The sequence below is a fragment of the Tenrec ecaudatus genome, chromosome 13 (genome assembly GCF_050624435.1).
Source record: "Tenrec ecaudatus isolate mTenEca1 chromosome 13, mTenEca1.hap1, whole genome shotgun sequence".
Taxonomy (NCBI): domain Eukaryota; kingdom Metazoa; phylum Chordata; class Mammalia; order Afrosoricida; family Tenrecidae; genus Tenrec; species Tenrec ecaudatus.
This window is the reverse complement of record NC_134542.1, coordinates 103,515,407-103,529,316: the sequence shown is the minus strand read 5'-3', so window position 1 is coordinate 103,529,316 and position 13,910 is coordinate 103,515,407. Positions and strand designations below refer to the sequence as shown.

General features: G+C 36.9%; 1 protein-coding gene across 2 annotated transcripts in view; it reads right to left on the bottom strand.

Moving 5' to 3' along the window:
* Positions 1–13,910, bottom strand: part of RNMT (RNA guanine-7 methyltransferase) — a 43,643-nt gene that overhangs the window by 16,081 nt on the left and 13,652 nt on the right. For both annotated transcript variants that reach the window (XM_075529903.1, XM_075529904.1), the window contains exons 5-8: positions 13,056–13,171; positions 11,847–12,028; positions 10,865–11,029; positions 7,214–7,331 (exon numbers count right to left, since the gene is read on the bottom strand). In XM_075529903.1, coding sequence (XP_075386018.1) covers positions 7,214–7,331; positions 10,865–11,029; positions 11,847–12,028; positions 13,056–13,171 — 581 coding nt within the window. The remainder of the gene's footprint in view (positions 1–7,213; positions 7,332–10,864; positions 11,030–11,846; positions 12,029–13,055; positions 13,172–13,910) is intronic.

Genomic DNA, 13,910 nt, shown 5'->3' with positions numbered 1-13,910 from the left:
TTCAGAATGATGATGGCAAGAAATGTACAACTGTGCTTGACACAATAGATGGATGTATGCATTGTGATAAGAGTTGTATGAATCCCAATAAAATGATCTAAAAAAAAAAAGAATGAGATATTTCCTGATGCCTACACTGCCAGCCAAGTTCAACAAACAAACAACCAACTTAAAAAAAACACAATAGGAAAATAATAAATGCTGGAGAGGCCGTGGAGCCTGAAACCCTCATCCATTGTTGGCGGGTCTGTAACTATGTATAACCTCTATGGAAAGTGGTATGACGTTATCTCAGGGAATAGAAATTCCATATAATCCAACAAATCCTCTACTAAAGTCAGTAACATATGCACACCCATGTACACTGCAGCGCTTGTTGGAAACAACCTAAATGTCCAGCAGTAGGAAGGATAAAGCAGCATTGGTACGTGTGTACACACAAACACACACACACACACACACACACACACAAAATGGTGATACCACGAAACACCGAACAGTATGTACAGGCCTGAGTGAAACTTGCCAATCAATAAAAGGGAAAATATTATATGAAGCCATGATTAAAAGGAAACAAACAAAAAATATAAAGACTTTTATACTAAGGGAACGGACTTTGGAGATTCCAAGGGGTTGGGAAAAGATGGGGGAAGACAAAGGAGGAAAGATAAAGCAATGGACTAGACTGTTGACAGCTATTAGCTTGGGTAAAATGGAAGTTAGTAAGTAGTCCACAGAAGGAAGAGAAATCCAAAAGTGAACGAAGGGTAAACTCTTGGTGTGTTTGAACTATTGAATACAAAGTTGTTGATCTAAAATATGGTAACTTCCTACTTAATTCATAATTTGTAAATTATTTTTAAAAATAGCAAAAACAAGAATTCTGCACTGATTCATGTCAACCCGATGGTCTGAACATCCTTGAGTGTATTTTAAATCTTCTTTGAGTTTGAAGGGATTAAAAAAAAATCTCCTGCTCAGGGAGGCAGGATGGTAGGAGACAGGTTCTCACAGACCAGCCTTGCTATCCTCACAGAATGAGTAGGGGCATTGTGACAGAAACAATTCTTTTTTTTGTTTTTTAATAATGTAGGGATTTTCAGCCTTTAGCCCCCAAGGGCACACGGACGACTTCACACTGTAAAGGCTGTCTTTTGCTCTTTGCTTTGCTTTCCCTCGTTTATTTTTTTAATTAGGGGCTCATACAACTCTTATCACAATCCATACACATACATACATCAATTGTATAAAGCACATCTGTACATTCTTTGCCTTAATCATTTTCAAAGCATTTGCTCTCCACTTAAACCCTTTGCATCAGGTCCTCTTTTTCCCCCTCCCTCCCCGTTCCCTCCTCCCTCGTGAGCCCAAGATAATTTATAAATTATTATTTTGTCATATCTTGCCCTATCCGGGGTCTCCCTTCACCTCCTTTTCTGTTGTCCATCCCCCAGGGAGTAGGTCACATGTAGATCCTTATAATCGGTAAACCGATTACAGAAAACAATTCCTCATGGTAATTTTTCTGGTCTTTTCCTCACCAATGTAGTTTTCAATGTCCTGAAAACCTATGTCACTGGGATTGCCCTGTGTTCTTTCTGAAAACCTTTCAGGATTATTAGAAGCCATGGTGAAGTAGTGGTTATGTATTCGGCTGCTAACTGCAATGTTAGCAGTTTGAAACCACCAGCTGCTTCTCGAGAGAAAGATGGGGCTTTCTACTCCTGAAAAATGTTAGTCTAGGAAACTCACAGGGTCAGTTCTATCCGGTCCTATTTAGTCACTGTGAGTTGTCAACAACTCGATGGCAGTGAGTTTGGTTTCTCAAGATTACACCTTCAGAGTTCCCCAAAACAGTCATCATAGCCTTCTCAGCTGATCTTTCTGCCTTGAATTTAACTGGCTCATAGAGTTTCTTAGAAGACACTTTTAATTTGACTTTACTTGCTTTTTGAAGGCACTCTTAAGGAAAGTATGATAAATCTATCACTAAGAAAACTTGTCTGCAGCCATCTAACAATCACAGAAACATGTTTGGTTTGGAATAACACTGCAAATATGAATTGGAACACTAGAATCAATATCTTTTTATTTACCTTCCTATGTACCCATATGGATGGATGTATACAATTTTTCGCTCTCTTAGACAAATGTAAACACTAATTCTACAATATAGAAAATAAACACTTAAAACAATAAAGCATGTTACTGAGTGGACAATTTAGGTTTCAGAGGGTTCTTCCACCCTAAGTAAGCAAGGATGCAAGCACAATATGACAGGAATGTTTTGACAACCTTACCAATGTGGCAAAGCCTCTGGGCCCTTCACTTGCTGACGTGACATAACTAATAATAAAAAGAAACAGCTGCAAACATTAACTGAAATGTGTAATCCATGAAGTACGAATCTAGGAAAACTAACAATCACCAAAAATGACATACTGAACTGGAAAAATCTGCTGCGAAATACCTCTTAAAGCAAAGAGGTCACTTTGAAAACTAAGGTCTGCCGATCAAAGCCTTGGTATTTTCCATCACTTCATATGCATGTAAAAACCAGATAATAAGGAACATCAAGGAAGACTTGATATATTTTAATTATGGTGTTAGGAATATTAAAATATACCATGGACTAAAAGAAGAAACAAATTTGTTTTGAAAGCTATCAGCCAGAATGCTCCTTAGAAGTTAGGATTTTAAGACTTTCTCTCATATGTGTTGGATCAGGAGGGTGTGCTCCCTGGAGAAGAGTATCAGGCTTGGTGGAACAGGGTATCAGCAAAAAAGAGGAAGATCTTCAACAAGATAATTTAGCGGCCGTAACAATGGGCTATAGGAACAATTGGGAGGTTGGTGTAGGGCAGTGTTCCGAACTGTTGTATAAAGGTTTATTGTAAGTCAGAACCAATCAAAAGCAAGGAACAAAAGAGCATTGTACTCCAGCAAACATGAAAACACAAGAATTGGATAAATTTCTAGAAATAGAAATGACTCAAATTAACACATATAAAATTTTAGCAGACATATGACAAAATATTGAGCAGGTCATTAACTCCTGAGAAAATTTAGTCCTTGCCTAGGTGGCTTCACTGGCAAATTCTAATACACGCTTAGAGGAGAGTTGACACCAATTCTACTTTGACCTTTAGAGGGTTTCTGGGCCGTAAACCGTTATGATAGCAAATAGCCTTCTCTCAACAGTTGATGGGTTTGAGCTGACCACCTTATGGCTAACAGTTCAACATTTACCTAACAACACTGCCCAGACTCCACTTCAAATGTTCCAGAACATACTGAAGGAAGGAATAATTCCAAACTCATTCTATGAAGCAACCGTAAATCTGATTCCCAAACCAGGTAAGGATACTACTGAAAAAGAAAATTGTAAATCAGTATTTCTCATGAATACTGACATAAAAAAAATCTCAACAAAATTCTAGTCAATAGATTCTCAATAGTAACATACTATATAAGGTTGTTTTCAATCTGGCTGAACCAGAAGACTCAGTTATTTAACAGGAAAGACCTAGTAATCCCAGAACAAAATCATACCAATGTGAATGGAGGAGGCAGTGGTGGTGGTGGTGGTGGTGGTGGTGGTGGTGGTGGTGGTGGTGGTGGTGGTGTGTGTGTGTGTGTGTGTGTAGTTGAGACCCAAATCCCATCTGTAGACATCTGGGGTCACAATAGACAATTGGGGTCACAGAAGGTTCACAATAAATAGATGAGTCAGGGTGCAGTATAGTATAGTATAGTATTGATAAAACATTCAACTTTCCTCTAGTTCTTTAATGCTCCCTTCCCTCAACTATCATGACCTCAATTTTACTTTACATATCAGATTAGGCCAGAAAATGCACATTGCTACAGCTAAGAGTCTAAAACACAGGGAATCCAGGATAGATAAACCCCTCAGGGCCAACAGTGAGAATAACCCTCTCCCAGGGGAACGAACAACGGAAAAGTGGGTGAAGGGCGACAGAAGACAATATAAGATATGCAAATAATAATCTACAACTTATTAAGGTTTCATGGGGGGGCGGGCGGGGGAAGGAAGGGGAAAAGCGAGGAGGCTCAAGTAGAAAGAAAATGCTTTGAAAATAGTGATGGCAGCATACATGGAAATGTGCTCAACACAATGAATGACTGTATGGATTGTGGTAAGAGATGTAAGAGCCCCCAATAAAAGTATTTAATATAAAAACAAAAAACTAGTAATCCCCACCATGACGAAATCTAACATAATGTAATTATTTCCATATGAGATCTGCTAAGGGCAGTCAACTAAAAGAACATTTCATTTGGGAGCATGGCCTGCTTCCAATACGAATAGATGCTATGGGAAAGCTTGTTTGCCTTTTTGATGTGTCCAGATCCTATATCTGGCTCTCTGATCCTCTGGGCTTTGGGTTTGTCCATAAGGGTGGAACAACCATTTGTGTTGACTTCTTTTCATTTCTTTTAATAGTGTTTTGAGGTTTTCTGTAGACAGGGTTTTTTAAAATCTCTAGTTAAATTTATTCCCCTTTGGATTTCCAAGATTAAGTATTTAAGGGAATAGAAAATCCAGTCTTTGCTTTGTCTCTTGGAGCTGCTGGTGGCTTCAAACCACTGGCTACGCGGTTTGTAACCCAATGCCTAACCACTACACCACCAGGGCTCCTCACACTTATGGACAGGAAGACCCAAACTGGAAAATGTCATATATCACCTTCAGGAATCTACAGATAAATTCCATCTCTATCAACATTTCATCACCATTTATTGAAGAGATGGAAAAACTAATCATCAAATTAAAAGCAAAGCAAAATTAAAGGATTTTTTAAAAAATTAAAGGATGTAAGTGTAGAGTCTCGTCTGTCTCCCCTTAATTCATAATAGAGAGTGAAAAACATTATTGTTAAGAGAACCTAGGCTAGCAGGGGACAAAAGTAAACAACATTATTAGACAAGGAACCAATCACTAAAATTTAGAGAGATTTTAACACCTTAACAACACACGCAAAAATCATCTAATTAAAAATCGGGCAGAGGATATAAACAGGCACTTCAGCAAAGAAGGCATTTAGTACACAAAAACACACACAAAGAAATGCTCCCAATCATTAGCTAATAGAAAACTGCGAATCAAAAAAACATTGAGGGGAGGAGACCAGCCAGTCAGGGTGCAGTATAACAAGGATGACACATACAACTTTCCTCTAGTTCCTAAATGCTTCCTCTCCCCCCGACTCCCCACTATCATGATCTCAATTCCATCTTACAAATCTGGCTAGACCAGAGGATGTACACTGGTACGTATGGGAACTGGAAACGCGGGAATCCGTGACAGATGAACCTTTCAGGACCAGTGGTGAGAGTAGCAATACTGGGAGGGTGGAGGGAAGGTGGGGTAGAAAGGGGGAACAGATCACAAGGGTTTACATATAACCCCCTTCCTGGGGTATGGGCAACATAAAAGTGGGTGAAGGGAAACATTGGACAGTGTAAGGCATGACAAAATAAATTATAAATTATCAAGCGTTTGTCAGGGAGGGGAAAAATGAAGATCTGAAACCAAGGACTCAAGTAGAAAGATAATATTTGGAGAATGATGATGGCAACAAATGTACAAATGTGCTTGACAAAATGGATGTATGTATAGATTGCGATAAGAGTTATACGAGCCCCCAATAAAATGATTAAAAACCAAAAAAGAACACTGAGATCTCATATTATGAGCAAAATTCCAAAAACAGAAAACAACAAATGCTGGTGAGACTGAGGAGAGACTGGAACCCCATGTACTGACAGTTGGGATTATAAAATGGTACAATCATTGTGGAAACTGGTATGGCAATTCCTTTAAAAATTTAGCAACAGAAGGAAAAATATATGATCCAGCAGTTCTGTTAGGTTGTATCATAGAGAACTGAGCCATATATATCTTTATATCTCATTATGTTTCTCTCTATATTTACCGTATATACTCGAGTATAAGCCAAGTTTTCCCCAGCACATATTTAATGGTTTTTGTGGTAAAATTAGGTGCCTCGGTGGATATTCGGGTTGACTTACACTTGAGTCTATATACAGTATATACATGAAGCTTAAAGAGAGCATAGCAACAAACACTTCTTTCACTTAGCCCAATATCCTTTGAGGCTGGTTTTCCTGGTTTGAAAGATCAGGACTGCAATATTATGTAAAATCTGGGTCAGCTGGCATAAAATAGTTCATAATGATGCTCTACATCCTACTGTGCTGTGTGTATTAGGTCTGAAAAGGCTGCCTATGGCTACCTAAGATACGCGCAGTCTATTTGTCTCATGCAAAAGAAGAATATCAAATACTTAAATAAGAAGATAGTCTATATGACAAATGATCCACATGAGCCATGAGCAAATGGTCCACATCCACCCGATAACCAGAAGAACTAGAGGTGTCTGGTTACCACTACCCACAGTTCTCCTTAAGGCCACAATAGATGAACGTCAGCAGAATGGGGAGAAAATATACAATAGAATCTCAAATTTTCCAGGGGGTGATGGCGGAGGGCAGACTTACTAGATTGGTTGTTACTGGATGACTGTAACTATAGACTATAGCCATAAAAAATAAAACCTTTAACAAAAACTAACCTATGAGGTAATCTTGTGGTTAAATTAATAAATTGGCTCAGAAAGTACTTTATCTACTAGAAGTACTGTATTACTTTAAAAATTCACCTGAGAATAGTCAGCAATGTCTTTTAAACAAAGATGAAAATGTAAAGGAACCAGAAGACTAGATTAATGGAAATTAAATCCAGAATGGAAAGGAGAATGTTCCTGCATCCTGCAGAATGTAAATAATGTATGTTACTGAACAATTTGCATTGAAATTGAATTGGATCCTGTGTAAACATCTATCCAAAGTCACACTAAAATATTAAATTTTTAAAAAGAAAACCCTGTTGAGCCCAGTTTTACTGCGATATGGGGTATCCAGATATGGAGTCATTTTTCTCTATACTACTTGTAGCCTGCACTATTATCAGTATTTACTAAGTAGCAACCACAGAAGGTTTCTCTGTGAAGCTTTGTACTGGGTGCTGAAGAGTATAGAGCAAACATAAATAACCTAGATGCTTTTATAAGTATCTACAATATACACGGCCTTGAAAATAATTTTTTAAATAGCCAAATAGGTCCACTAATGAACTGAAATAGCTATATCTTTAAAAAATACTTACCTCCAGTGCCTGCATTCGTTTTAGCAATATTTTATTTTCAATATTCTTAATTTTTTCTTCATAAAACTCCAGAAATGTCTTTTTGTAGACAAGTTTCATATTGTACTTCTTTGCCATTCTGTTAAAAAAAAAAAAAGAGTATTTAACTAAAAGACTTCCCCAAAGTTTCTAAATGCTCAGTAGCTTGCTTTTGCAAAACAGTGATAGTCTATAGGTTAAATAGCTAGTATTTCCTTCATAAAATCACAGTTGGGTGATAAAGACAGTTGGGTAATTAAGGGTTGCAACCAATAATTATGACTACTATAAGGCAATAGGTATTTGGAATATCAGTGGGTAGCCAGAAAGCTCGATCAAAATAACAATATAGGTCAGGAAGAAGAAAGTGTCATGTGGCTGTGAGATGAACTTCAGGGAAAAACTTTTCTATTGCTTACTTATTTCCCCTATTTGAACTTCAAAGCAGCACTGAAAGCAGCTTAAAGTATTATTTTATCTCAGATTATCTGGAAAATGTCTTGAGCTGCTTCTATTTCAGATTCCTTTTTCACCTAGCTTTAAAATGTGAAGGTTCTGAAAGTATGGTCCCAGAGCCCTAACTCATACTCCAACCTTTACATGCTTGTGGTTTATCTGCAGACCCCTTCTCTTGATCAGACTTATTTATTCCAGCACTTACTAGAAATCTCCACTGGATGTGTTACAGATATTTTCCAACATCCCATATCCAAAGCTGAACCCCATCAGATTGTTCTGACAAGCTTTGCTGTTTTAGCACGCCTATCTAATGGGCCTGAGCCAGGCTGTCATCTGCAAGGCTGGCAGTCTGAAACCACCAACTGCTTCCTGGGAGAAAGATAGGGCTTTCTGCTCCCGTAAACATCTACCATCTCAGAAAATGTCCTATAAGGTGTCACTATGAGTCAGCATCCACTCAATGGCTGAATTTTTTGGTTATCTAATGATTCAAACCAGAAATCTGGGAGCTATCAGAATCATCTTCCTCTCTCCTATACCCATTATGTTTAACACACCACAAAATCTTTACCATTTTACCTATAACATACTCCAAATAATCTCACTTCCTACCACCATTCGTTTGACTCCAGTCTACTTTTCAATCACCATACTAAGTCAGTTTGGGCAATCTACTAGCCCAATAGCTTGTTTTTCTGGTTCCATTCTTAAACTTCATCCAATTTTTAACTGTAGTCAGATTAAGCTTTCAAAATTATGTACCTGGCTCTGTCCCTTCCCTTGTAAGATCTTTCCTAGGCTCTGGTATGCTCTGGACACAATTTAAAAGCCTTTAAACAATGTGACCATTCATTTAGAAAAAAAAAATGTTCCTTCACTTTGAGCCATTCAGCCCCTCACACCCTCAGAGACAGTTAAAGGCTCTCCTTTAGTACATTGAATCTACCAAGTGCTTTCCCACTTCGGGCTTTTATACATTTTATCCCTCTCCTTGGAATATTCCATTCAGTCTTCAAATGACTCTCACCTACGTATCTTTAGCTATTGACTTAAATGTCATTTTTCAGAAGTGTCTTCTATAAGTCCCAAAATAAACTTACCTCCTTTTTATATTCTACTATCCCTCTCCCTGTGTAAATTATTTGTACAAATTTACTTAGCTGTAGATGACATAAGGAATCTACAGATGGTTTCAGGCAAAAAGGAAAGGAGAGGAAGAAATTACACAGAAAACTGAGACAAAGTTTAACCTATTTCAATAGGTTATGCCACATAAAAGACAATTATATTTTTGTTCAGTTTCTTAATGAAGTGGCAAAAGAACATTTCAAAATCTTCTATAGGTCTCCTCTACTACCTATTTTAATAAATAATTTAAAAATCTGTAACTATATAAACTTAAAATTATTAGGTCATTTCAATTACAAGTGACTGGTTGTGCTTACTTTGCATTAAAACATAACTTTGATTTTTATCTTTTGTGGGTTCACTAAAATCACCACCTTCATTAAACAAGTCAAAATACAACAGTAGTATACTGAAAATATTTGTCTAATTTCTTCTTTGAAAAATTGAAGCATATAGACCAGAGGATGTACACTGGTACCGATAGAAACTGGAAACACAGGGAATCCAGGACAGATGATCCCTGAAGGACCCACCATGAGAGTGGTGATATTGGGAAGGTGAACGGAAGTTGGGGTAGAAAGGGAGAACTGATCACAAGGATCTACATATAGTCCCCTCCCTGGGGACGGACAACAGAAAAATGGGTGAAAGGTGATTTCGAACAGTGTAAGACATGACAAAATAAAAACTTATAAATTATCAAGGGTTAGGGAGGGAGGGAGGGGGTGCAGGGAGGGAGAGGGAAAACTGAGGATCTGATACCAAGGACTCAAGTAGAAAGAAAATGTTTTGAGAATGATGATGGCAATAAATGTGCAAATGTGCTTGACATAATGGATATATGTATGGATTGTGATAAGAATTGTATGAGCCCTCAATAAAATGATTTTAAAAAATTGAAGCATAGTTGAAGCATAGTAATATTTCCCCAAAGTTTACTAATTGTAACACAAAAATAAAAAGTGATTTAAAATTAATTTTACCATTTTGTCTACAAATTATGCATATATTTTCCTTATGCTAAATCACTAATCTGCCATCATCATATCAATGAAGATTCAAAGCAATCCTATATGACAGAATAGATCTGCTGCTAAGGATTTCTAAAATTATACATCTTTATGGGAAAAGAAAAGCCTCAACTTTCTCCCACAGAGAAGCTAGTGTGTTTGAATAGCCAACTTAATGGTTAGTAGCCCAAAACTTAAACTCACTGCACTACTAGGGTGTTAATGCTACATCACAGTGCTCTTTAATTTTCTAACATGCTACATAGAATGTTTCTATTGTAAAACTCCTGAAAATCCTTCATCCCTAGTTTTCACAATTCAAATACTTACCAACCAAAATCACGCAGACAATAAAGCTGCTCCCTAATTAATATTTTAAAAAATTAAGGGGAAAATCAAGATCAGTAGACTATGACATGGTTTATATTTAACTTAATTGTCATATTCTCTCCATCAAGGAAACTCCAAGATCAAGGTGCATCAGAAGCCTCACCTGACAACTACAAGTCCTCCTAACTTCTCCCATGTCTCTGGTTTGCCAAGACTCCTAGGGACTGAGGTGCATGGTGAACACATTCCTGCATCAGGATTTTATTCCCAACAGTACCTGTCAGACAGGCAATTTCAAAACTACAGATTTCCATTACAAAGATTCCATTTAAAAGCGGATCTTTGATTTATGAACATTCATTGAAGGTGCTTCAAAAGCAGGTAGGAAAATTCCATTGCCTTTTAAGTCCATTTCCGTGAACCTTTTCAAACTCCCTTGCTCATCTGAGCTGCCAGCGGTTACTGCTTGCAGTGTCGGCTATTTTTTTGCCACAAGTTGAAGGCACTGGGCTTCCTTTGTTATCCACAGATTAGGTAAGGCTGTAGGAGACCTACGCCATCAACCCTGGGTCTGAGGACACAGTCTTTATAAGGCTATGCTTTCTTTGGGTCTCAATTTAAAAATTATGGTAAGACATAAATATATGGCTACCCCTTTTATCCCTTATAAAGCAAAAAGAGAATAACAGATTAATGGGATTCTTACTCAATTAGCAATGGAAAATAGACCAAGAATTCAGGAACATCCACAACACCTTCCAAGTTGAAATCATATTTGCATCCAAATAATGGGTAATCTCCTTTCTTCTGAAATTTCACAGTATATATTTCATTTCCAAATGATTCTGTTTCTGAAGCTTCAAGGCGTTTTCTGTAAAGGTTAAATCCCATCCCACCCCCCAAAAGAAAAAGGTTAAAACCGTTATTAGCTCTGATTGCTATACAAATTTATTTTGATCAGATTATACATATAATAAAACTATATCGTGAATTTAAAAATACATTTGTTTAGTTTCATCAGTGGAATTTGAAGTACCTTCAAGAGGCCATATAATTAAAGAATGTTAATAATCTCATTAATAAAATTAGGCTGGAAATAAACCCAGTATCCTGACAGTTCAATCTCTGTGCTTCAGTATCTTATCTACAGTTTGCCTGCCTCTATAATCTCTACCTTGATGCACCATCATGTCCAATTTACAAATGGGCTAAGGTTTAAAAGTTCATCTGCAATTTTCTTTTGAACATAGAATTTAAATATTTACTCAAATATATTATCAGCACTTAATGAACTATAAACATATACATCAACTCAACAAATAGTTACACATTAATCGATCATGCAAATTTAAGTGGTCTATTTGGGAAGAAGTCCTGGTGATGAAATATTTAAAGCACTGACGTACTAACAGAAAGATTTGTGGATCGAATCCATACTGTGACTTCATAAACAAACAGACCTGGTGATCTGCTAGTGTAACGATGACAGCTCTTCAGCACTATGGAGTTGGAACTAACTCAAGGTACAATAATTGGCATAATTAAGAGAAATGGTACATTCATAACTTCTTATGAAAAATGTAACTATTTTCCAGTAAAAATTACTAGAGTACATGCTTTGTAAACCCTAATTCTAATAAACTATTACCAATTTTATTACTGAGTCATTTTTAACCTATAATACTTACATCAGTTCAAAGCTATTTGGTGTGGTACCAATAAAATAGCCTCCAGGGTTCAGTCTCTCACAAGCATTTCTAAGCATTGTGTCAGCCTGCTCATAGGATTCAAATGAGTAATGACAAACAAACTGACAACTGCAGATGTCAAAGAACATTTTTGAATCAAGGAATTTTCCGGTTAAAAGTTCCTGAAACAAATTAAAGTGGGTTAGCATCATAAAGTAACTCCCCAACCCAAACCCCACTGCTATCAAGTCAAGATTTATACTCCTAATGACCTTATGTAAGATTTCCAAGGCAGTAAACCTTTATAGCAACAGATACCGTCATCTTTACCCAACAAATGATGGATTTGAGCTGCCAACTTAGGGTTAGCAGCCCAATGCTTATTTAACAACATCATCAAGTAACTACAATACTGATAAAATCTTGCAGTTAATTAATTTCTAGAATTTAGGATCTCATGGGAAAAAAACCCAAGCGAGCTAACTGAAAGTTGGAAGTTTGAAGCTACTCAGTAGCTCACTAAGGACAAAGACCTGATGAACTGCTCCTATAAAGATCCCAGTCTAGCAAAACTGTATAGTAACTTAAAAAGGGGGTGAGTGGGTCTGAGGAGGGAACCTGGTGTGGGTAAAAGAGAAAAAAATTAACCAATCAAGCCAGCCACTTAAAGGAGACTGGGCTCTGGTATTTAAAAACAAAATAAGGGCATTGTAAAGGTTTCTGACTTTCTAGTAGTATACTTTCTTTCAAAACACCAAACAAAATATATATGGCTAAATATCAATAGTTTAATGAGCTGCTAAGTCAAAGAACATTAAGTTTAAGGTGAGAGACTTCTGCAGTTTTAAAACTTGTTGATAGAAGACTCAGAAATAGCTGGAAGGTACATCAAGCTTCTGATATGTTGACAAACTCCTCAAATAAATTATCAGATGAATAAAGCATGCTATCAAATTGCTATATTTTAAACTAGTAGAAAATGGATGAAACATAAAAGCACCAATAATTTCAGCAGCTCACATTAAAATAAGAAACTCTGCAGAGCCCAATTGGTCTTTTAATTTATAATTAAATTTCTGGTTGAAACTAAAAACACATATCCTACAATTTATGCCTTAAAGGACATAAAAAACAACAAAAGGGATTGATTTCTAAAGCAAATCGTTTACCCAAACTAAGACTATAATACAAATTAAAATACAACAGTACCTTTGAACAATCAGCAGTTACAAATTCCGCATTAAAAATATACTCATTGTCACGACAGCGATGCTTCATGTCGTCATACCGCTGCTGGCACTGCTTGACAGAAACATCAGCAATATCTGGAGAGGGATGACAAACTGTTAGCACACTCCCACAGACTGAGGAATGAGAACACGGAAATGCTTAAATAGCAAAAATCTAGAAATTAATCCAAAATGTGACATGAAATTCACTCATAAGGAAAAACTTTATTTCCTTCAAAATATAAAGGAAAAGTTGTTCTAATGTGAATGTCCTATTAATTTTTAAAAGGTAGTGGGTAACAGAAAAGTCCTAACATGCTTTTTAAATGCTTACAGTCAAATGCAAATACTCAAATTTGAATTATAAAACCCAATGTTATAATTGATTTTGTAAATATCTATTTTCTACTGAACTTATTCAAAAGTGAAGACTTGTGGTTGTTAGTTGTCATCTGGCTGTCTTTGAATCAGGTGACCACATGAATGAGAACAAAATATTGCTTGGTCATGCACTATCTTCTAGAGCAGTTGTTCTCAACCTTCCTGATGCCACGACCCTTTCATACACTTCCTCATTTGTGGTGATCCCCCAACCATAACATTATTTTCGTTGCGACTTCAAAACTGTAATTTTGCTACTGTTATGAATCGGGCAACCCCTGTGAAAGGGTGGCTCAATCGCCAAAGGGGTCGCGACCGACAGATTGGGAACGGGTTGTTCTAACTCATTTAACTCCATTGTGGCCGTGATGACAGTTGATCTCACTAAGGAAATCTCCTTTGCCTTTGCTGGTCCCTTTACTTGACCCAACAGGATGCTCTTCTCTAGAGATCA